This window comes from Balaenoptera physalus (genome assembly GCF_965194825.1).
Source record: "Balaenoptera physalus genome assembly, chromosome: 6".
NCBI lineage: Eukaryota > Metazoa > Chordata > Mammalia > Artiodactyla > Balaenopteridae > Balaenoptera > Balaenoptera physalus.
In genome coordinates, this window is record NC_138885.1 from 64,967,968 (window position 1) to 64,994,504 (window position 26,537).

Here is a 26,537-nt window from a genome sequence, read left to right on the forward strand (position 1 = left end):
CTTTCTGAAAGTCTGAAGAAAGGAAAAACTGCATTTAAAAGGCTGCATATTATACATAATGTAGTTCATTAAATAATAAATTCAAGAATTGTCATTTTTGCTTTGATAGTTCTGAAAGCCACTCCTGATAAAGGGGCTGTACACATTTGCTCTGCCCTTTCGTCTTCATTTACCTGTCAGGATGAATGGAAGAGAGCACAAAGACGAGGAGAATGACATCCAGGATCCCATCTGGAAAAGGGTAGGGTAGGCCATCGTCACAAACGTCATGAACAAAGGCACAGCACTGGGCTGCTCTGTATGACGCGTGCGACTGTCATGATAAAGGAATGAAAAGACAAAAAAAGTTGTTAGCAGACTTCTAGTATTTTTCTCAAATTAAAAAGGTCAATTTAACTTCTCTCAAGTGCCTTTCTTCTATAAATTTGATTTTTGGATTAGGTATTCTGTTAGGTTATTTCAAGCTGTCATAAAAATTTAAGTCTAGCACTTGGACTTGATAACAAACATTCTTTTGCAATCCCTCTTTAGCTTGAAAAGTGGAGTAGGGCAGTCTTTCTGAGTCAGTAGGCAGCGTTGTTGGAAGCCCACCCTGTGTTACTTCAGAGGCAATGAGATGGTCCTCGGCTCTCTCACTGCTTATTCCATGCCTCCTTTGGCATTAATATATAAATATCCTATAGTACATAATCAACATTAGGTAATGGTGATGGCTGTACAACTCTAAATATACTAAGAATCACAGGATTGTATACTTTAAAATGGTGAAATTTATGGTATGTGAACTATCCCTCAATAAAGATGCTATTTTAAAAAACCACATTAGAGTACACACACACACAATTTGCCTATAAAAACAACACTAGAAGGATATATACCAAAATACTAACAGTGATTCACTCTAGGACTCTAAAAAAGCATATTATAGGTAAATTTTATCTTCCCCTTTAGGCTTTTCAGTATTTTAGAAAATGTCTACAATGAAAAACTATTAACTCTTATTATCAGAAATTATGTTCCATGTGTTTACTATACATTTTTGTTAGAATTTCCATTCCTTTTCCATTTCCTAAAATTACCTCTTTTTGCTACGATAATGCTTACTAGCATTTGGGAATTGGTCAAATAAGGCCCGGTTCCCACCACTGTTTTCCTTACAGTTGAGGACATTTTAGATTTGTAATATATGCCTTTTCAGACCTCTTTTATTTTTTTTCAAAAGTTTTAATTTAATGAGTGCCTACTATGTGCCAAACTGTGTGTAAAGCTCTAGGGACATAAATATAAATACCACCTTGTAGGAACCACTCCCTTGAACTCTATATTAAATCCCAAACAACTTCTATCGTTTTAGGGTAACATCTTAGGCATCAGTTGATGATATGATTCGCAAAATTGGAAAAGCTCAGTTAAAAATGGTCACAGATTACATTTGATGCAGTTACATTAAAAAATAATCACTTCAACAGCAAAAAAATAGATTTTTTAATATAGCTCTCTTTAAAGAAAATATAAGGCATACCTTTACCAGCTCCACAGCTCCAGAAGCAAAATCACAACAATAAAGAAAGAACTCTGGAGCATTCCTATGAAAATGAAAGAAATATTTAAATCTAGAGTCCAGATATGCTGAAGCTACAGAAGAAAGGAAAGTGTAGGTTTGAACTTATATTTCTTTAACAGAATTTTGGATGACACTTGGCTTGTTGTTTCTTCTTTTTAGACACTGTTCTCTGCAGTGGTGTGTGGATGCCTTCATGTTGTTTCTGAACCAACATTATCTCAAACACTTATCAATTACACGGTGACTTTCAAATTCCTGCCCTGATTTTAAGGCCCTCCATTATGTGGGCCTACTTGCTCTATATCCCATCATACTCTCCCATGGGAAACCTCCAAAGCCATCCATCAGCATTGCTCAATCTTCCTCCTACCCCTCACAGGCACTTTTTCTTGTCTGCCTCCAGCCAGCATGGCCTGTAACTCCTCTTAGCTTAGCCAAGTTCTATCCTCTCCAAGGACCCTCAACCCCCTGTGTCCTTTGGTGCTTCGTTTCTCTTCCCATGTGTACGTTCCTCATTTGCTCCTGGACCTCTCACAGAGGCTCTGATGCACGGATGATGATGTATATATATATATTTTAGAAATTGCATTTATGTGCTGTTAAATATAATATTAATATGTTTATATTAACAGCATGTAAATACAACTTCTAAAAAATAATAAAACACTAATATAGTCTTATCTTTTCAAGTGATTTTCAAACTTTTATTGAGCCTTATATATGGACCAAGCATTAGAATACAAAGTAGTAAATGAAACTGTCTAATAAAAACTGTCTAGTAAGAGTATGGGATTTGCGAGCCAATTACACCTGTGTTTAAATCCTGGATTTGCCACTTATTAACACTGAATTTGACTTAACTTCTCCGAGACTCAGTTGCTTTACCTACAATATGTAAATAAAGTAAGCAAATTCAGGGGTTTTTTTGGGGGGGGGGGATGTTTACCCATATGAAAATCCTGACTAATTTTAATTGGCCTCCACTGAACTTAGACAAGTTCTATTTGGTCTTTACCTGAAATTCAGTAACAATGGCTGAGCCATGGTTACTAATGGGCAGGCACATACAGCTGTCCCTTGAACAATACAGGTTTGAACTTCGCAGGTCCACTTACACATGGATATTTTTCAACAGTAAATACTAAGTACTATATGGTCCGTGGTTGATGGAATCTGCAGATAAAGAAGGAACCACAAATATGAAGGGTCGACTATAAATTATTCGTGGACTAACCCCCCACATTGTTCAAGGGTCAACTGTACTTTGAATTTTGTGGGTCAGTACCCTTCCTAATCATACCTTGTATGCTATTAGCAAAGGATCCTTGCATCATCTTGCTTAGTAGTGTGTCTGAATCACAGAAAGAGATCAGTATGTCCTAAACAGTAATTAAAGGTATGGTCCTGGCTCTTGTGGATTTTATAGCCTAGTTGGGGACATATACAATTTCTATAGAAGTGTGCATAAGGCAGGCACCCTCAGGTGAAAGTCTTAAGAATTTTGAAGGAGGGGGATGGCATTGCTAAGTGGGGAGAAGGGGAAAGGGTTTAGAAGTGGGAGTCACATGCTAGGGATGAGAAGCAGAGTTGATCCTGAGAGCCCAGTGTGTGACAGGCTATATGGGCTTTGAAGCACATAATTATAACTTCTAATCTGATTCAGGGAGGCATTTCAAGCAAGGAGGACTTCTAAATAAATACGGAATATAAGCACAAATATGCATTTAGCAAAATCTCACCCAGGCTCACATTACTCTCTTAAATGCTACTCATTGATGAATACTACATTCATGTATAATATTCATATATAGTATAGTATTCATATATAGTGCCATTCTGTGGCACTAGGGGTTTGCATTCAAATTAAGATCTGTCCAAATAAATTAATGTATCATGAATAGGATTTGGTTATGAAAAGTTAACCAGTACTGAATCAAAGTTAAAACTTGTGCTGCTTGTCTTTTCTCATCCATCCCATATAAAAATTGTGCTTTATTGCAGCATATATACCCTTATTGTTTCCTATGAAATCCATATATTTGTGACTTGTAATTGTTGGTTGGTCACACATGTTTGAAGTGTCTCAAAAAACACTCAGATACATATAGTACTATGTGGTATGATGGCTAAGGGCAAGGGCTCTGAAACCAGACTGCCCAGGGTTGAATCCTGGCTCTACCACTTAGCTGGGTGACCATGGAAGAGTCATCTAATCTCTCTGTAATTGGTTTCCTCATCTTTATTTTTTTAAATTAATTCTTTTATACTGTAGTATAGTTGATTAACAATGTTGTGTTAGTTTCAGGTGTACAGCAAGGTGATTCAGTTACACATATACATGCATCTATTCTTTTTCAAATTCTTTTCCCATTTAGGTTGTTACAGAATATTGAGCAGAGTTCCTTGTGCTATACAGTAGGTCCTTGTTAGTCATCTATTTTAAATATAGTAGTAGTGTGTATATGTCAATCCCAAACTCCTAATAGAGATAAATATGGCATCTAAGTTGGTTGTAAGGATTGAATGGACTCATATATGTAAAGTTTCTAGAAAGGTGCCTGACTCAGAGTAAGCACCTAATAAATGTTAGTCATTCTTATTATTGTTGCGATCATCATCACCATCATCATTATCATCATTGTTATCATCATTAAAGGAAGATCTGCCTCTGCCTTCCAGGAACTTAAAAACTTAAGAAATTAACATGGTTCTATAAATACTTCCATATAGCTCAAAATGCTTCTCTGGACACTGGCACATCTAGCTATTATGAAAGGTATGCAGTCTATCTTTGGGCAGTAGTTACTAAACACTCACAAGATACAGAACAGTCTAGTAAGCTAAAGGAAGGCATGTGCCATTTGCCATGTGTCCTACCAGACGGCAGCTTGACCTCTGAAACTGAATTCCCACTGCATCAGCAACCCAAGTTGGTCTTGTGATCATCCAATGACTTTCCAGAGCTTTTCAGTAAAAACGGCTGACTGCCTTGGCCCTTCTCCCAGCAAACAGGTGTAAATATCACCACTACCACCACACCACCAAGCACTCTCTTGGCAAGGGGTTTAAGAATTAAATGATCCTTGGAGAATGATATGACCTCTCAATTCCAGAGGTCTAATTATGGTAAAATATTCTAAAAATTGTAAAACATTAATCCTATCCTCTCCAAAAGTAATAAAACACAATTTCTGTGGTGGGAAAAAAAAGTCTAATCCTCCCTTTGGAAGGCTAATCACTGGTTGCCTTTTAAAGATGAATTAATTATCTCAGGTTATTGAGCTACAGTGATTTCTAAAATATGAATATGAGGCAAAAAAAAAAAAGACACATCCACAAAGAAAGAGTCAGGGGGTGAGGAGGCAAGGGCTTGCAATTATTAGTTGGAGGGAGAAGTAGAAGAGGGAAAAATACAACTAACAAGTGGGGAACCAGAGATATTAATCAGTCAGTATGTACCAAGCTCTATCTATATTGTATTGTTAGGCTACCTGAAAAATCAGGTTAGAGTAAAATATGCTCTTTACCTCAAGGAATATATGAATAGTAGTTGAAGAAATAAGACATAAAGAAATGATATGCAAAATAATAACTTGAGATGAGTCATAAAGTAACACATAATCAACTGCCAGTGTAGTAGATTTATGTGTATTACAAGTTCAGAGATCACTGGGGTGAAGGAATCTGGCTATGTGATATAAAAGAACAGGAAAATTTGGCCCAGAAATTGGAAAAGGGAAAACAAAGAAAATAAGTCCCGAAAGAGAAACACCATTCAGAACTGCAAATTGGCCAGCGTCACTTCTGGCTGGACACTTTAACTTGTAATTTGATGATATTAGGGAATTACTTAATTTTTATTATGTTAGGTTTATAATAGTAATGAAGTATGTCCTGCTTTTTGGAGATCCATCATAAGTACTTAAAGTGTCATGATGTTGGCCTTATGTTAGTAACTGTTGAAACAAGGTGGTGGGTGTATGAGAATTCACTGTATTACTCAGTTTTTCTGAATGCTTTTACATTTTCACAATGGAAAGTTAAAAAAAAAAACTTTCTTAAATTTAAAAATAGGCATAGTGAAAAGACTGAAAGGAATTATAACAAAAATTCTGTCAGCAGCTATGCTATGGTGGTGGGAATAATGGGTGATTCCCCCCAACCCATTTTCCTCTAATGGGAACGTTCTACAATGTGCTTATGTTGATTTTATAATGGAAAAATAACGGGAAAGCTATCATGTAAACTTAAAAAAAAATAGGGACTTGACAGACCAGCCATAGGTAAAAGGTGTTAAAGTTTTGTAAGGCGTATCTTCTTCCTCACCTACTAAAACGCATAGGTGAGGTGGTGAACGGGAAGGGCAGGTCAGGAGAACATCTTTGTTCCTATCACCTACTTCTGCCTTTTTGAATCTTAGGGTTAGGTGCTATAACTCCAAACAATTTCAAGTCTAGATACAGTCATTTGACATAGGAAGGTTTTATGCTGGGTGTGGCTCCAGAAGTGATGACAAAATAAAATGAGTTTAAAGCTTACACTTTATTTTGTGTAAGCTTTAAACTCAATTCTCTATGTGTAAAATGACACCTAAGTAACCTGGAGGGGTAAATAAATCTCTAAAGTTCAGCAATTCCCAGCTTAGCGGAAGGATCAGACCTCTTACTCTCTTCTTATTCCCTCATCCACATAAACACAAGCTTAAAAAATTACTTCAACTCATGGTGGACAACCCATGCCTCTGAAACATTATTTTCAGAGTAATTCTCAGTTCACATGAAATTAGACGCTCAGACCAAGACACTTCTTTTGAAATTTCATTTAGTCATTGTTTATATGGGAACAAGAACACTACTGGCATATACATGACAACTTTTTCCCAGAATTTCTCAACCTCCCATACGTATGTAGAATTTTGTAGGAGAAAACTCTAAAACTCACTGCAAAGTGTTCAGAATTGGAAAAACACTATTCCCAGCACCACAGCCAACCTAAAATCAAAGAGTAAACAAATATCATGAAAATAAAGTTAAATTTTCCTCACCAATGTCATATTTTTTTTATTAAAAAAAAAACTAAAAGATATTTACTGGATCTCTGGGTATAGGAGAGTTTTCTAAACTCAAAAGCAATGAAATAAATCACAAGAATAATATGCACTGAGAAATTTGACTATGGAAACATTTAAAATTTTAACATACCAAACCCCAAAATAAACCAAATTAAAAGGTGACAAACACACTGTGAAAAAAACATTTGCATTAAATATGATAAAGGGCAGAGCTCGTTTTTTAAAAAGCATCTGATAAATAAAGGAAATAAACAGAACACAAAAGAAGTACAAATGACTTCTAAACGTTTGAAGGACTATATGACCTATTTAACAATCAAAGGAATGCAAATTAAAATAAGGTATAATTTTTGTCTAACAAAGCAGAAAGCACTAAAATAAGAATATTCCAATCAGTAAGGGTGTGATGAAACAGACCTACACTGCTGTGAATTGGTATTAGTACAACTTCTTAGAAAGCAATTTGGCAATATATTTTAACAGTATTAAAATTTTTTTATAAATTATGAACTAGTAAATTGAACCCAAATAATAAAGGAAAATGCAGAAAAGTCTGTATCCAAAGATGTTTGCTGTTGAAAACCTGAAAACAATTTAAATGCCCAGTCAAGTGAAAACAGGTAAGTAGAATCATAGTATTCCACATAGTAAAGTATTTTGCAGCCATGAAAATGTTTATAGAGAATTTTTAAAGATAGGGAAATCCGTTTATGTTATAATGTTCAATACAAACAAAGCAAAACCCCAAAATGCAGGTAGATTATAGCTCAACTATACAAAACAGTATAAACAAAAGGAGAAAAAAGTCAGTTAAATGTTAACAGTGGTTAAATTAAATCCCTTGTTTATGGGACTGTAGATTATTTTATTCTTTCTCTTCAGCAAATTCTCTGTAATCAGTGTATATTATCTTTACAATCAGAAGGAAAAGGTTTATTTTTTAAAATAGAAAATCAAGGTCTACACCAGATTATAGCAAATTACATACTTCACTTATTTCTATTTCACCTAAAAGTGGGTAATAACAGAAAGAGATAGAAATTAAGGCCAAAATTTTATTGGTATTTAAAACTTCCTTCAAGTTAGAAATTAAAGTAGACAAATTAAAAAAAATTTAAATCACAAACTTAAAACCTGACTAATTAAAGATATGAGCCCCTTAAATAATTTTTATGCACAAAAGTATATGAACACTTATTTAATAGTTAGATTTGATCATTTTCCCCCCTAAAAAATCTGGATCATTATTAAAGTAGTATGGAATGTACATTAAAAAATTTTTGCCCCTGCAGTACCATACCTCTAGGATTCTGAAAGTGGCGTTGCTACCAGGAAACAATTCAGTCTTCAGAGGTCCTTTTCTGTGTTCTTTGGAGTCTAGGTTGGAAAAATCAGATCCTGCTTTGTTTTGACCATCTGATGAGCCAGAACTTTCTCTATAATGATTTTTTTCTTCAGGCATAGTAGGGCAGTGCATTCTTGAGAAACAATTTGCAGCATGAACTTTTACATGATTCCATGATAATTCTTTTACCTTCTCTTCAGTTTTTTGACCAACTGGAAGAATTTCAGGAAATTCCCTCAACAGCCAATTACGATCTTTAAAAAACTTATTCTTATGAATCTTATAAAATGTGTCCCAATATTTACTAGCTTCACTCTCATACTTCACTAAAATAAAGAGAAGAAAAAAGATTTATTTTACTATGAATTATATTTATCATTAGTTACTATTTTAATAATGAAATATATTTAATAATTAAATACTGTTAAATATATTACATATACTATTCATTTATAACAATTATATTTACTATTGAATAACTTTAATATTATAATAATTTTTATTTATCTGACTTTTTTTTACCTTTTAAAGGTTAAAACTACAGAGTATTAATCCTCACAAAATGTGTCAATGTGTGGGGTATTTGGGCTTACCCTGGTAAGTCTGCTTCTGTCTCAATAGTTTAGCCAATAAATTTTTGTGAGGAATATAATCATTGCACACTGCTTTCTACAGTCTAATCTTGAAATCTTAATGATCACATTTTTACCAGTAACCTGTAAGGCTCTTTATTATCTTAGAGAAATGATACCTCATTTTTTATGTCTCTGTAAATGCAGTTTCAACACGACAAATGTCTGTGCAAACTGGTAATCAAACAGGAAATTGTGGAATAATAAATGACATAATCTTAGAGCTAGAACGGTCCATTGAAATAATCTACTCCAACCCCCTTGTTTCACGTTTGAAGAAAGGACACACAGAGAAATGAACCCACTTGTCCGGGTCCTGCAGCCCTGTCACAGCAGAAGCAGGACCGTATGTTCTGACTCCTGGGGTCTAGGGGCCATCCCATAACTCCATTCTTCACCCACCTCCAGAGGCACCTCTTCTTATTGACATCTCCTAATATGAAGCCTTAAAGAGAATTTCTGATGCAATTTAAAAAGAGATATGCATTTTGTGATGTCATCCCTTCGATTACCCTGGGTCCCAGCATCAGGGTTAGGTCAACAGTCTCAGACCTTCAGGCAATTCTTAGCTTTCTGCCTCTTTCTATCTGCAGCTTAAATTAGTATAATCATTAATTCACTCACTTTCTCACTCACTCACACAAGAAACATTTCTTGGATACTATTACATACCAGACCTAATCCCTGGGTTAGGAATTACTTTCACCCAGTGTAGACACGTGACATTTCTAAAGTGCCTTCAAAAAAATTTAAAAACCTTCCATTAATATAGAATAATTTTCAAGACTTAATGTTAGGTGAGAAAGCAAAATGTAGAACAGTAAGTATATGATGCAACTATTTATTAGAAACAAAAGAAGAAAAAAATTCATGTGTGTACCTACACAGAAAAACAGTCATGTATGTATATACACATATTTACTGCTATATGGGCAGAATACTTCTGGAAGGATAATCACATAATTAGTAGTACTGGTTGCCTCTAAAGAGTGGAACTGAGTGGCTGGGAACCAGAGTTTGAGGAAGAATTCTCATTTGAATTTTGATCCATGCGAAATTACAATCTATTCCAAAAATAAACTAAAACTAAAAACAACAGACTCATTTCTTTGAGAATTTTAAAGAAGCCCTTACCCTCAGAACAAGCAGTTGCCTACAGTCAGGTTTGTCTCTGTTACAGAACCCTGTCCTGAAGCCCTTATATTTTTTCTTTTCTTTCCACTTTTATCTTTATGGCCTTGTACCATGGATCTCCACCCATCTGGCCACAAGACTTCCTTCCCATCAGGGCTGAATTGTATCTGGCAGCAGGACTGCTAGAAAGACAGAAACTCCCATCTGTATTTAAGGTCTGAGAAATGAAAGTAGATCTCTGTAACAAAAGAATTATGTGATGTTGAAGTCCAAAACATGCTCTCATCTGCACTAATGGGAGGAAGCCTATTTATCACTAATCTAAAAATGCTGTATATCTTTAAAATAGTTCTATCTCTACTTTTAAAAATTGGAGTGTACCTGATATACTGTGTAAGAAAACAAAACAACATTCCAAAAATCAGACTCAGGAGGAATTAGGAAACCGTCAAATTTCCCCAGGGTCTTCTCGCACCTTCTCTTCTTCCTTTTATCTTAAGAACTCTCTTTGTAACTCACTCTATGTTGGTAAAAGATTTTTCTGCTTAATAAAAAGTGACCCACCTAAGAAGACCTATATTTAGTCAAATCTCTAGCATTTGAGTTTCCAATACCAAGTTACTTGTGAAGTGAGTTTGAATCTAACTATAAGTAACTAGAATGTAATATAAGTGATTAATTTGTGGGAATATCCCCCTCGGAATTAATTGGCAGGGGAAGAGATAGACAGCAGGGGAGTAACTTGAAAGAAAAGATGTTCATAGCAGTGCTATTTATAATAAGACAAAGTAGAAATAACTCAAACAGCCAGCAACATAGGAATGACCAAGCAAACCATGCATGTCAAAACAGTAATCTTATGTAGCAATTAAAATTTAAAGGATAAAAATATTAAGAGAAAATATTCACACAGAATGGTCTATACACTGACTGCAACCCTAAAATTTATTTTATATTCATTTATAACCATCAGATGGAAATTTGGAGTGATGGTAACAACTTAACGATTATTAGGTAGTTCTTTCTTTTGCAAAGTTTTATCTACATCTTACATGAAGATAAAGAATCTTGGTTGAATTCTTCATTCTACTTGCCCAAAGAGTTTCCTCATTTGATGAGGGGTTGAATTAGAGCAGCGGCCCCCAACCTTTTTGGCACCAGGGACCAGTTTCGTGGAAGACAATTTTTCCACGGAGGTCGGGGGGTGGGGGGAGGGATGGTTCAGGAGGTAATGCGAGCGATGGGGAGTGATGGGGAGCAACAGATAAAGCTTCGCTCACTCACCTGATGCTCACCTCCTGCTGTGCGGCCTGGTTCCTAACAGGCCACGGGCCGGACCCCCGAATTAGAGTATCTCTATGTTTAAGCTCTAAAAAGTCTATGTACTTTCCTATTAAATCCCATGAATTTATGAAGAACATTAAACATTCAGTTTTAAAAACTGCAAAATCTTGGATCAGATTGCTGTCATAAATATGAGCCTGTACTACTGTTTAATTTCTACGGTTTATAAAGAAAATGAATCTGCAGTGAGGTGACTAGAGTCTGGTTCAGGTACCAAATATACCAAGCACCTAAATTCAACCCTAGCTTATCCCATCTTTAAAAAGGATCTGAGTACTATTAAAAGATGATGGTCAAGGTCTGCTAATATATACGCTTTCAAGCCTTTTTCAAGTATTTCCCACTCAGGAATTAGGAGGAAAAAACCAAACATCACATAAATCATTGTACCAATAACAGCAGCACAATAGTACATACTAAGTGTTTGTGCCAGGCACTATGTCAAATGTTACTTGGATTTTTTTCCCATTTAATCCTAATAATACCTCTCAGATAGACATGTTCTTCCGATTTACAGACAAAGAAGTTCAAGGTCAGAGGGGATAAAAAAATTTGCCCAAGGTCACCCAGCAGAGCCAGGACCTGAACCAATTCTATCAGACTTTATGCTCTTAACCATTATACTATACTGCCTTCCTAACATAAAATCAAGATTAACCCCCTCCAAAATATCTCTGAAAATAATGTTTATCTGATTTTGTACTTTCCTCTCATTATGAAGCATCAAGCTGAAATTAAAACCTCAGTATGACTTATAATCAGTATAACCAAATAGTAAAAATAATGCTGATTGGAGTGAACCTACATAAAGACAGATCAGAAAAACAGACTTAATTAAACCCCATTTGAATTATATAAAAAATAAACTATGCAAGATTGTATGATGAAATTATGATGAGCAACAGGAACATAAAATGCTCTATGAGAATGGATGGGTTTGTGGGACAGCAACAAAACAGAAACAAAACAGGATAGGCTGGGATAAAGGCTAATGAGCTGGAACTTTTTTTTTTTGCTTTTTAAAGTTGTGCTTTTAGCAGTACCTTCAATCAATGCTGGCAACTCCACAGTTCCCAGTAATGTATAACAGCTTCTGAGACCCCACAGAAGCTCAATCAAACTCATAATTATGGCTATGAGACAAGGTAAACACCTCCAGCATATAATTTAATTTCCTGAACTGCAAGAGTATCTGTGATAACAGGGGAATTGGAAGAGCAACTTTTCTGACCATGAGTGAAAAATTTAGTTTAATCTTGCTGTTCACTCAACTCAAGTTCAGGCCAATAATGATAAAAGAATATAGTGTAGAGAAATCTGCCCTGTCTTCATCTTGTCCAACTGATTTTCTAAACAGGTATATTAATGATCAATTTTTCTTGGAGGAGAAAATTTTCCCTTTACTCTCCAAGGTTGCCAATTCAGAGTTAATTGCTCTCTGCCAACGGCTGTAAAAGGGATGTAGTGATCTGTTTAACCACAGCCAGATGAAGCAACTTTTCAATTATTCATTTATTAAATTCAATACTGCTGAGGGGAAGAAGGACTATGACACACTAACCATACTTAAATAGTCAGAATTCACCCTGAATCACACTGAATATAACTAAGAAATTGAATTAAACCATGTATATGTATCTGACATATATGATATGATTAATATGAATTATGAAAATTTATTCTAAGTTGCAATGTAACAAAAGGCAATTTAAAGCTATTTTTGCACAGCAATTACACAAACACCTGAGCTCTCAAAGTTGGAAATTTCCAGTTGAAATTTCACTGATAAAGTTAATTGTCTAATAAAAGAAAACTCTTAAAGTTATGAAATTTAAAGTATACTTCTAAGAGCAGTGTATGAAATTAACAACCAAAGCTGACCTACAAACAAGTACCCTAAATTTATCAGCACACAAAACTTTTAGCTACTCTATTTTTTTTTCTCACATAGGACACTCTCAAGTGGTAAGGTATTCACAAAGGAAGGTATAGTGGAATTCTCTTACTATTTTCCTTGACATAGATAACTCATCCTAGGTAGATAGTTATTTACAAGGGTATTTTAAAGTAAAAACAGCAGCTGCATTTGTTATTAACTTTAAAAAACCCATTACATTTGCTAAATTACCAGCTGAGATATAACACACTGGAGATGTTTTTAGGAAATTATAATCATGTTAACTCAAAAACTGCCAAATGTATCTTTCTCATTTCTCTGAATTAACCTGCTTTAAAAAGAAATCTGAGCTATTATAAAATTTAAAATAAATTACCAAAAGGAAATGTGGAATTAAAACTCATTAATCTGGGCATCTAATTGAAAGAACTATTGCTAATGAGAGCCCGGATGCTTTACATGTTAATCACAGGAATGAATATGTCAACCATTGTACAGCAAAAGACTGTCATATTTGTGATGGATAAGTTCTTATTTTCAGAATTGTGAGGGTGTTTCCGGACTTCAGTTCTCACCAAAGATTGAGACAATAGGTGACAAATGGGAAATGGGAGTGACAGGAGAGACTGACACACAGAGACCAAAAGAAACTTGCCAGAGAGTTGGCCAGCATGGGAGAACAACCAGTATTTCCTCCCAGTGGCATTAAAATAAGTAAGATAAAATCAGTAGACAGTGCTCATGCCGTATACTATTCTGCAAATGCAATACTTTATGATGGGAGAAAACTGGCTCTTTCAAAGGCTTAGGACCCTCCTGGATAAGAAGAGATGGTGATTAACAGGGGCAGTGGGAGAAGAACCGGGTCACAGCTTCCTTTGGGTTTTCACAACGTTTGGGAATAGGGCTTTTAAACGCATCTATTCACCTTGACCCATATTCATCAGAGACATTAGATATCCAATTAGAAGCCTCACCTAGGCTTCTGAAGACTAGCAGGTCGATGATCCCTGGTGGAGACTGGACTGGGTGTCTGGGTAGGTATTTACTCTCACTGTAATGTCCCGTCACTCAACACAGTTCCTCAGGACAGAAGTTTTCTTTCTTTGCCATGCTCAACTGCTGCTCTGTGCAACCTTGCTTAAGTGTGATGTAAGGGTCACCCTCACTGGGTGTGTTCCTCTCCTTGTAGCAGTTCTCTGACATGCGTGAAGTCCACTGCACTGAGTGGGGGGGTGGGGGGAGGTAGGAAGGGAGGACGCAGAGGGGACCCAGCGGAAGCCTTGATCACTTTGAGTCATTTTAAAATGAACTCTTTCGTTTTGTGTCTCCACGGCAGCCAGAAAACTTGCTCAGAAACAGACTGCACATGCTAATAAGCAAACCAAATGCTTCAAAGCAGTACCATCAGCCCTCTCCAGCCTGCTTTTCCCGCTTCTATAGAGAGGCCAGTCACCACCTTTCTATTTCAGTCACATTACGGTTCTGTGGGAACTGTCATTTTCCTTTACTGTGGTTTCCAAGGCCTGAAAATAACCTTCTCATTAGCTTCACTCAAGTTCATTGTTAACATAAATAGGCAGCCACATACAGAGCCCTTTAAGGGAACATTATCAGCACTGCTCATCTATTTATGTTCTAAACAGAAACACTCAAAAGAGCATGAATTAAAAAAAAAATCCTTGGTTTTTCATATTCTCAGGAAATATACTGTGGATCATTTTTAACTTCCTGGAAAAGAATTAAGATGACTGATATCTTTTAATTCTGTTCAGGCTTGACTCTCTCTGTCACATCCAGGTGGCCGCTAGCAGAAGCTTGAGTAATGTGGAAAATATGTCTGTGCAGCTGCTGGCAAAGAAGCAGAATTATACTTCCTCAGAAACAGTGTGACGGAGTTCCTGCAAAGGAATGCAGTGCGGGCTGATCTGGGAGCAGAACTGCCACCGGTATGCACTCTCAAATCCAGCCCCAGCGCTCCCTGGCCACATCCAACTCTGGGACTGCATGGCTGGAGCTCATAAAAATAGAATGGTTCTCCTGTGGACCAGGTGCTCTTCTTTCTCGTCTATCCTCCAGGACATATTTATGCTTACAGTAAGGAAGGAAAACTAGCTCTGAGGGGTAACAAATGATGCCAGAGCATAAGACAGGGCCACACTGCCCCCTTCACTGGCAAAGGGCAGCTCATGAGGGCTGTCTCATTAGCTCAAGTTTCAACAGCTACCTTTGCTTCAAACCTTAGCCTCAAGTGTGGACTAAAGTCACCAGAACAATAGTTAACTACCAGTGGGATTAGTGCTTTTCACTACGCTTGGCTTGCACAGAGGAATGCAAACATCTTTCTCTGGGGAGTTTCAGGACAGCTGATCAATCTGGAAACAAAATTCTATCTCAGGGGTTGGCAAACTTTTTCTGTAAAGGGCCAGACAGTAAGTAGTCTGTGTGGGCAACATAAGGTCCCTGTTGCAACTACTCAACTCTGTAGATATAGCTCAAAAGCAGCCATGGACAATGTTAACAAATGAGTATGTGTTCCAATAAATCTTTATTTATAAAAATAGGCAGTGGGCTGGATTTGGCCCCTGGCCATAGTTTACTGCCTTTCATTCTATCTAACAGGTACACTGACAGTGCTACATGAGTGATTGAGAAATGATGATGACCAGAACCAAGTTGTTCTGGCAAAACTAACCTATGGTATTAGAAGCCAGAATAGTGGTTGCTGTTTGTAGAGCCTTAGGGGTTTGGGAAAGTAATTGGGACAGAGCAGGAGGAAGTTTCTGGGTTACTAGTAATATTCTGTTTCTTAAAGTGGGTGTTGGGAAAATTCACTGAGTTTTATGAAAACTTATTTATGAATTGTGTTAATTTCTATGGGTATCTGGTACTTCAATAAGCTGTTTTTGTTTTTTTTAAAGAAAAAAAAATCAACCTGTTTTAAAGGAGAAATCATTTAAGAAAAAAAAGGTAGGAAAATCCTCTCTAGAGAGTGTAAGTGTTGGGCCAACTGCCTGTCGGTTCCCAGCTATGCATTGAGAAGGACAGAGGCCAAATTTTTTTTTTAGTGTGCTTTTTAAAAAAAAATTTGTGGTAAAAAACACATAACATTTACCATCTTAACCATTTTTAAGTGAAGAGCCCAGTAGTGTTAAGTATATTTACATTGTTGTGAAACAGATGTCCAGAACTTTTTCATCCTGCAAATCTGAAACCCTATACCCATTAAAAAACAACTCTGTGTTTCCCCCCGCTCCCCTCAGCCCTTGCTAACCACCATTCTAATTTCTGTTTCTATGAATCTGACTACTTTAGGTACCTCATATAAGTGGAATCATATAGTATTTGTCTTTTTGTGACTGGCTTATTTCATTTAACATAATGTCCTCAAGGTTCCAGATGATAGCATGTGACAGGGATTCCATTTCTTTTTATGGCTGAATAATATTCCATATGAAGAGACCACATTTTGTTTATCAATTTATCTGTTGGACACTTGGGTTGCTTCTACCTTGTGCTATGGTGAATTGTGTTGCTATGAAAATGGGTGTGCAAATATTTCTTCAAGACCCTTTCAATTCTTTTGGCTATATATCCAGAGGTGGGACTGCTAGATGATATGGTAGATCCATTTTTAATTTTTGGAGGAACGTCCATACTGTTTTCAGTAGAGGTTGTACCATTTTGTAATTACTCTAACAGTGCATATAAGGGTTTCATTTCTTCACATCTTCACCCACACTTGTTATTTTCTGGTTTTGTAATTGTAGCATAGGCCAATACTTTAGAAGCCATTTTTGAAGGTTGGCAAGGCCTTACCTAAATTAAACTCTAAATATCAAAGGCCTCCAAGAAAAGTACCTCAAATCCTTACTGAAACTTTATGTTCAATAAAAGACCAGAAACATTTTGATATGACTTTACCTTCTTTGCTCAAAGTTTTTGAATCTGTTGAATATTCCTAGCAGGACAAGTGCACAACAGCATACTAAAAGATGCATAAGCAAAGGAAAATTTTTAAATTATGTTTTCATATCTTGTTTGAAATGCCACCCTTATGTATCTCCCAGAGAAAGCAATAATATGACTATCGAAAGAGATTATACTTATAGGGTGAATACATAATTTATTTCTTTAACTTTGGTTCCACTACACTGGAATAACTGGGAATTCTCCCAAAGGAACAAGTAGATTAGCAAAGGTAGAAGCTAAGAACTCTCTAAAGTAGTGGCACGATTAGGAGGAAAAGAGACTGAGGTGTGAACTGAATCAGTGGAAGGGCAAACAGGAAAGCCAGGCTCCAGGAGATACAACATGTAGTTGCTTTACCTTGTTCTTCCAGAAGGACTCGCACAGCTGAGTTTTCCTCTACTTTTTTTCTGGCTGCTTCTTCTTCTTCTTTTGACCACTGCATGTGATCCCTTTCAAAAAATGAAGATTATAAAACATGCTTTATAACTGAAGAAGGCAGAAAAAGAGTGACAAGGGATAACTCTTTCATTCTAGGTTAGTCAAAGGCAAATGACACAAACAAATTCCAAGGCCAATGAATACGTTCTGTGTCAGATGTTCCTTGTGACAGTGCCGGTGCAACCCTGGAGCGCCTACGGTTCTTCTAACTCTGGGTGTGTTGCAAGCCCCAGCCACCTTCTGGAGATAACTGCTTAAGTGGTGTCCCAGGAGCACCATGGTGCATGTTTATCTGGGTGCTGGTATGGTTTGCTGTGTTTCATTCTAAGGCTAAATTTATTTGCTTTTCTGTTAATTTATGAACAGGGAATTCTTTAATAGTTTTTTCATACTCCTTTTGTACTATTCTTATTAGCTGCCTTAATTTCTGTATATGGATTCATTTATGTTTAAATGATAGACTACTTGATATAGCACATAAGAAGGTCATCTTTCTAAAAAAAAAAAAAAGAAGGTCATCTTTCTAAGGTCTGGCACTTTCTAGAAGTATTTTCAGTTTCAGAATTTACTCTATATGAAAGAATATTATTTCCTGCCACCAAAATATCTTTCTTGGAATAGAAGCAACATCTTTATAGAAAAAAGGTGATTTTTGTTTTGTTTTGTTTTTATAAAGTCTATGTTTCTTTTTTTGCAATAGGTAAGACTATAAGTAGGTGATGTAGTTTCCTGGAATAAACCATTTTTCTTAACAATAAAGAAATCACATACCCAAAATTCAAGTCTGTTGCAGTAGTCTAGGAGTAATGAGTCCCAGCGCTAAGGTGGTGGCAATGGGAAACAGAAAGGCAGAGTAGAGGGAGAGACACTGAAAGAAAACTATAGTTATAACCTGGAGATTAACTAGGTATTGAAGGGAGAAGAATGAGAGTCAGGAATGATTCCAAGGTATTAAAACTGAGTACTGATGAAAGTGGGGGCAACATTGACAGAATAAGGAGTTGCTTTGGGTGGAATGATGATAAGCTCGGTACTATTTTAAGTCATGTTTATGCAATCAGATATGAGAGGGTATATTCCAGTGACCTGGCTATAAATACACCACTGAAAGGTGAGAAATTACATTTAAGAAGGATCAAAACTGGTATAGTGAAGTTCCCAGGAAAAGTATATGATAATGTAAAAATCAGAGTTTCACAGATGAAAATTTAACCACTGTTATTTCAAATAAAACCCAATCATTTACAACCCAAATAATCACTAAACAGCTTTATCACTTGCTTTAATGAATGAGATTAGAACAAATTTTTGCTTTGACTTAATATATGTGAGCAATCACATACATAACTTGGAGCTGATAACTACATTTTATATTCTGTACCTATAAATATATAGAGAATATTATTATATGACAGTTGACGTTAAAGGCAATAAATCACTTATTGAAAAAATAGTATTACTAAGGCTGGTGACAAGTTTCTCATCTATGAATTTCTAAAAAATATAAGAAGGAAAATAGAACAGTCCATTTCCCTGTAAAAAAATCAAGCTCTGAGACAAAGAGAGCGTATATGGTTTTCAGCCTTACGCATTTGTTTTAAACTGTTAGTTTAACTTGCTTCTTTCTGAGTATTTAATAGATTTAGTTATTTCTTAAATTGCTCTAACTTCCTTACACTGTTTTTTATGTTGCTTCATTTTCTTAACTGCTAGGTGAGAGGGATATTATACCCTTAGCCCCAAGAGAACAGATTTTCCACTATATAGTTACAGAATCCCCATAGAAACCTATAAAATGTTTCTACTGTATTTATGGGGACTTCCTCCAGACCAGCTGCTTTATGGAGGTTCTTATATTAGAAGAGTCTGATTCATGTATACCCAAACCCAACAGACAGCAATAAGAATCATTCAGGTTTATAAGTAACAAATACAATTACAATAGAATTTAAGCATAGAGACAACTAACAAACAAACTGAAAATAATCAGGTATTTAACAACCACCACCACTACCACCACCACCACTACTGAAGGAAGAAAATGGTTCATACTGTTTGACTTGCAAATTATACTCTGGGAATTTATTGTAACGAAGCCACTAAAAAAAACCCAGAGAAGTTCTGTACAGAGAAGTATCTGTACAACAGTATTTACTGGAATACCAAATATAATAGCAAAAAACTGGAAACAACCTCAGTGATAGGATAATGGAAGAAGTATGGTAACTCAAAGGAATATTATACAGATATTTAAAATGATAGATATGAAGTTTATGCAACAACATGGAAAAGTATATATAAAATAGCATGAGGTTAAAACAACAGATCCCCAAACTATATATGTATTATAATCACAACTATATAAAGTAATATACACACTGGGTGAAATAAAAACAATTATAGTAGAATAGTGGAATTAAGAGTAACTGCCTTAAAATTTCCTTAATATTGTAAAGCTGCTTCAACTAGAGATAATCTTTTTAAAAACCATATTTATAAAAAAACTATACTGCATGTTTAAGACATATAACAATGGTCATTAAAACTTTATGTTATCCTTCTTGGGGGAAAACCCAGCAATCTTTATAATAAAAAAGAATATATGTTTTCTTAAAAAAAGAGAATTGAGAAGAAAATATAAAATATGCTGAATATTTTTCCTGAAAACTTGAATTTTAGAAAAAGAAATCTTAAAAATAAAAGATAGGATTTTTAGTAAGAAATTTTCACACCAAGGCTAGTAGAATTAAGTCGTAATTTTGGAGTGGCCATGAGTCCTATGACTTCAGTTCATATGTGTGCATGTGTGTGTGTGATTTCATATTCCTTCTACATGTATAGTGCAACTGAATGATGATTCCTTACTTTAGCTTTAAGTTGATGGCAATAACAGTCTAAATAATCATGCATTTGGTTTGGTTTTGAAAAGTTAAAACACACACACTCTCTCCCCAATCATTTAGCTTGGGTACTAATGTTTTTGAGGTTCCTACTTATAGAAAACTGCTGAATGTGGTGTCACTTCCTATTATAATTTTTAACAATCAGATATTAACCAAAGTACCCAGTGTAAGCTATGCAGATAAAATGTTTTTCTGTCTTGGTCATTTACTGTGTATGAAAAAGTGTCATTATAGAACAAAATTTAAAGACAAATTTAACAAATGTATTAGGTGCCTAGTGAATTAAAAATAAAACATTGTTAGGTAAAAGGAAGAAATAAAGTTTATTAGTTTCACCTTAAAACTATTTCAGTAATCTTTAATTCCATAACAAAGTCATTTTATTACATAGTTACAATTATATTAATAGAAAAATTTAAAGAGAAAAAGTCTTACCTTTCGTTTAAATATCCTAATCAATTAACAGTTCTTAATTTTTCAAGTTCTCTTCCTGTATTTATGGATACACACACACATACAAAAACACTCTTCTACATAGCTACAAAATCTTCATAATTACGGCTTAAAACTGCTGTATAGGACTTGTGATTTGCGCCATGACAGAGTACCTAGAAATAGGCTTATCCTTCTGCTATAAACAATAATAAAACTGGATAAAATAGTATATAAAGCAATTGCTTTTAGGCACTGGACTACACTTCAGACAGCACAGGACTGTGATCCTTAAAAGAAGAGAAACACAAAAGGTCAGCTCCCACATTTACCCTGGCTTTCTGTCTGGGACATGTTCTAGACTGTGGTGCAGAGGTAGAGCCCAAGCAGAGCCTGGCTGACTCACTGAGTGGCAGTTTTGTGAGTTGAGAAGGCAGAAATCAAGATTCAGAGCTGCTGAGATGGTGAGACTTTGTGCAGCAGAATACTGAACAAGAGGGGGTTGGACAAAGGGGAGGGCCCCTGAAGTCTGCATAAGCAGTGCAGTGCAGTGCAGTGCAGTGCAGTGCAGTGCTTGGAGATACTGGAGTTCTGGCTAAGCCAGAGTGGAGAGACCTCTCTGAACACTTCAGGTATTCAGTTAAGACCCCAGAAATGCCATGCTATAGGAATAAGAACCATGCTAGATTCAGAAAATATCAAAATAATTTCACCTGAACAGCACCTAAAATTAAATCTGACTTGACCAAGAAGATTTGGCAATAATTTAACCACTTGCCAGGAAGAAAAACTCAACACCTTTAAAGGAAGACAACATAATCCAGATTTCACATAAGATATCACCCATAATGTCCACCATATAATCAAAACTTTTAGCATGTGAAGGAGAAGGATAACATATTACCCTTCAGTAAATATATTTTTAATATTCTATGTGACAAAATGGGAGGCATGCAAAAAGCTGCACACTGAAGTCTGATGACTGACTTGTAGAAAAGTACTTGTATGATTGTTTGCATTGTGAACTAAATTATATGCTTTTTTCATGGAATGCTATTTTTACTTGAAAGAGCAACTGTAGACAAACTATAACTATTCAGACTTGAGTATTCGGCATCTTAAAAGTAAACAAAATGAGCCTATCACTTTAAGAAAAGAAAAAGTATTTGCTGTCAAAGATAAATTTTGTGCTTTCAAGCAAAAATTAGGATTTTGGAAAGGTTGTGTCCACCACCATGAGTTTGATAGCTCCCAATACTTAAGAGATTTTTCCTGATGGGAATAATGGTGTATTAACAAATGTGATTTTTGAATATTGTATAATGAAATGTGTCATCTCAATCTACATAAAACAGGGAACTAAACTTTCCAAATTATCCATACATGATGTCATAAAATGATGCATAGGTAAAAAAAAAGAATTGAAAATATAAGGTGTGGGCTTCCCTGGTGGCAAAGTGGTTAAGAATCTGCCTGCCAGTTCAGGGGGCACGGGTTCGTGCCCTGGTCCGGGAAGATCCCACATGCCGCGGAGCAACTAAGTCCGTGCACCACAACTACTGAGCCTGCGCCCTAGAGCCCATGAGCTACAACTACTGCAGCCCACGCGCCTAGAGCCCATGCTCCGCAACAAGAGAAGCCACCGCAATGAAAAGCCCGCATACCGCAACAGAGAGTAGTCCCCACTCACCGCAACTAGAGAAAGCCGGCGCACAGCAACGAAGACCCAACGCAGCCAAAAATAAATAAATAAAATAAATAAATTTATTAAAAAAAAAGTATAAGGTAACAATGGATTATAATATAGCACAATACCAAAAGTTCATTGATATGGTTTCATATTCCATATTGCAACTAAGATACTGCTGCTGCTGAGATTTAATGTAGTATCAAGAAAAATATGGGAGGGCTTCCCTGGTGGCACAGTGGTTAAGAATCCACCTGCCAACGCAGAAGACACAGGTTCGGGCCCTGGTCTGGGAAGATCCCACATGCCGCGGAGCAACTAAGTCCGTGCGCCACAACTACTGAGCCTGTGTTCTAGAGCCTGTGAGCCACAACTAGTGAAGCAAGCCCGCACGCCTAGAGCCTGTGCTCTGCAACAAGAGAAGCCACCACAATTAGACCCCCGTGCACCACAATGAAGAGTAGCCCCTGCTTGCCGCAATTAGAGAAAACCCGCGTGCAGCAACAAAGACCCAACACAGCCATAAATAAATAAATAAATAAATAATTTTAAAAAAGGAAAGAAAAATATGGGGAATTCCCCAGTGGTCCAGGTCCAGTGGTTAGGACTCCTGCGCTTTCACTGCCGAGGGCCAGGGTTCAACCCCGGGTCAGGGAACTAAGATCCCACAAGATGTGGGGCACAGCCAAAAAAACAAATGAAAAATATCTAAAATTATCTTAAGATGCTATTATAAAACTCCTCTCTTTTACAAGTACATATCTGTGTGAGGCCAAATTTCCTTCATATAATTCAACCTAAACAACATTACACAAAAGATTAAATGAAGAAGCACATATGAGAATCCAGCTTTTTCCATTAAGCCAGACATTAAAGAGACTTACAAACATTTAAAACAATGCACTCCTTGCATGATATTTTTTGGGAGCAAATAGATATTTTCATGAAAATATGTAATTTATGTTAACATGTAATGAGTTTATTATTGTTGTTTTAAAATGAATTAATATTTTAATGTTCAGTTTCAATCTCTAATATGGAACATATCAATTGATATAATCCACATAAACAAAAGGTCTTTGGGGTCCCCAATGATTTAACAGTGTACAGGGGTCCTAAGACCAAAATGTTTGAAACTATTGCTCTAAAATAACATACAAAAAATAATCGAAAGATGTATAGCCAAAAAGCCAGTAGGGAAAAATAAAAGAACAGATGAGACAAAAAATAAACAGAAATATAACCAGATTGTATTAATTTACAATGCTACCAGGATAGGGTGTTATCTTAAATTTCTCTCTCTCTCTTTTTCTTTCTTTTCTGGTGTTATTTTAAGTAGCTCTAAAAAGGTACCAAATTGTTTTGATTTGTATTTCTTTTACTGTTGTATATTTTCCCATATGTTCACAGGTACTTCCTTCTGGGTCAATCTTTTATGTCTGTTGCCTATTTATCCATATAACAAAAGGTTTTCATGCTTCTCTAACAATATAACAAATATTCAAATGTTAACCTTGATGTATGGCAGTGGAAAGTAATTTATATTATCTATGTCTCTTAGTTTTTGTATTAGTAAAATAAATGTAATAGTTCTCAAAACAGTGTACAATTAAGACTACATACTTTGAAATTATAATTATCCTATTTCATCAAATCTAAGACACCATTATTTTCTGTACCAGTAAGAAAGAAAAAAACACTTCCAATTACAATTGTAAGATGCCATCAATTTTAAGAAATACCATGACTTCACAGAGATGTTAATCGGTAAAAAAATGTCTCAGATGGATAAAATATAGTTGTTATAGGTAAATCAGAGAATAATTGAACTAACTTCAATTAAATCTTTTCTACTATTGACACTAATTTATATTTCTGAGTCCTGGCTTTCCACTTATCTTTTTTGGCCGTAATAAATATTTCAGTTGATTATTTTTATTAGTAAATCAGTTTCTTACTTAGGAATGAATGACTTACAAAAGACACACAGAAAGAACCAATGCCTTCCCACTTCTGCATACAAGGGAATAGAGGTCACAGCTGCTGGAAAAAAAACAATATTTACTTCTCTCATTAGACATTTATTGACAACCTATATCTATTAGGCACTGGGCTGTGAACTGGGGACACGAAAATGAAGAAGATTTGGTAGAACTCAAAACTGTTAGGAAGATGAGGAGTTGTAATTGATTATTAAAGAACAAAGACTTTATCAGATAGACAGTAAGATGGGAATATGTACATGGGGGGCATTCTTTTAAAAAAAATCAAAATTCAAATAATACTAATGTTTATAAAATACGAAGTTTCATCTCTACCCTACTTCTTATCCCCATGTCCATCCCTGAGAGAAACACTGTTATCAGTATGATGTGGACCTTTCCAGACATTTCTCTGTGTTTATAAAAACAAAGATATGTATATACTGTAGCACACGTATAGAAATTCCTTAATAAAAACGAGGCCATACTAGAGATACTTTTCTGCAACTTGCTCTTTTTGTTTAATGACATACCATAGCCATCTCTTGATATCAATACACATGGATCTCTCTTATTTTTATTAACTGCTACATTGTTTTCCAATGTATGGATGTAACCATATTTTTTAATGGCTTTATTGAGGTATAACTGACATACAGCATATATTGAAAGTAGACGATTCTATACATTTTGACAAATGTAATATGCATGAAAACGTCACCACAACCAAGTTAATGAATATATCCATCACTCTCAAGTTTTCTTGTGCACCTTTGTGATCCCTCCCTTCCCCCCGTCCCCTTCTCGCCACACCCCGCTCCTGCTTCACTAACAACCACTGATCTGTTGTCGGCCTCTATAGATTAGTTTGCATTTTCTAGTACAGTAAAAGTAAAGTACATACTCTTTATTTCTAGCTTCTTTCACTCAGCATAATTATTCTGAAATTCATTCATGTTGTTGTGTGTATCAATAGTTTCATTCCTTTTTTATTAGTAGTATTCATTATATAGATATACCACAATTTGTTTATCCATTTACTTGTTGATGGACATTTGGGTTGTTTCCAAATTTGGCTATTACAAATAAAGCTGCTATGAACAATTATGTAAAAGTATTTGTATGCTTTCTTTTCTCTTGGATAAATATCTAGGAATGGAATGGCTGAATCATATACAGGTTGTATGTTTAATTTTTTAAGAAACTGCCAAGCTGTTTTCCAAAGTGGTTACACCATTTATATTCCCACCAGCAGTGTATGAAAATTCCAGTTCCTCTACATCTTCACCAGCAGTATTGGTACAGTATTTTGAATTTTAGCTGTTCTAATAAATGTGTAGTAGTATTTCATTGTGACTTTAATTTGCACTTCCCTAATGACTACTGATGTTTGAGCATCTTTTCATATGCTTGTTATCTGTGTATCTTCTTAGGTGAAGTGTCTGTTCAAAATTTTGCCCATTTTTATTGTTTGTTTATTGAATTTTGAGAGCTTTTTATATAGTCTGATTTTATTCTGTCTTTTATCAGTCATAAAAATAAACAAACTATTGATATATGCAACAACATGCATAAATCTAAAAATAATGATCCTTAGTAAAAGTGGCCAGAAAAAAAAGAGAGTATATATTGTGATTCCCTTTACATAAAATATTGGAAAATGCAAACTAATCCATAGTGCATGCTATGTTCTTTCTCCCCTCCTTCCTTCTTTCCTCTCTGGTTTGTTGGCAGATAAATTCTCTTGACACCAAACCTTACTCAGGTTTATCTTTCTCTGTAAGCTTAGTCTGAAGGCTGGGTATTATGTATCCTCTGCACTTTTCTGTAATCTGAGGGTGTCAGAGGTGGGGGAGAAGGGGGAACTCCACTGGGTAGTTGGCAGCCTTAACTTTATGAGGGTCTGGGTCTGCTTTTTTTTTTTTTTTTTTTTGAGATTTATTAAGTCCTATCTATGCTAGGTTTCACTTACCTAGTTAGGATGTGTCCTATTCCTAAGGGGGTTTCCCTTGGGCTTTGGATAGTTTCCTCAATTCAGCATGGAACTCTGGGAAATGGTGAGCCCCAAGATTTTCCCTGCTCTACTAAGACCTCAAATTCTTCTGTGATAGGTAAGAACATTTATTTTCAAGGGCT

At 35.7% G+C, this 26,537-nt stretch overlaps 1 protein-coding gene across 5 annotated transcripts in view; it reads right to left on the reverse strand.

The window, feature by feature from the left end:
* Positions 1 to 26,537, reverse strand: part of METTL8 (methyltransferase 8, tRNA N3-cytidine) — an 84,761-nt gene that overhangs the window by 13,734 nt on the left and 44,490 nt on the right. For all 5 annotated transcript variants that reach the window (XM_082465478.1, XM_082465477.1, XM_082465475.1 and 2 more), the window contains 5 exons: positions 17,317 to 17,408; positions 7,936 to 8,306; positions 6,506 to 6,555; positions 1,523 to 1,586; positions 174 to 313 (listed from right to left, as the gene is read on the reverse strand). In XM_082465478.1, coding sequence (XP_082321604.1) covers positions 174 to 313; positions 1,523 to 1,586; positions 6,506 to 6,555; positions 7,936 to 8,306; positions 17,317 to 17,408 — 717 coding nt within the window. The remainder of the gene's footprint in view (positions 1 to 173; positions 314 to 1,522; positions 1,587 to 6,505; positions 6,556 to 7,935; positions 8,307 to 17,316; positions 17,409 to 26,537) is intronic.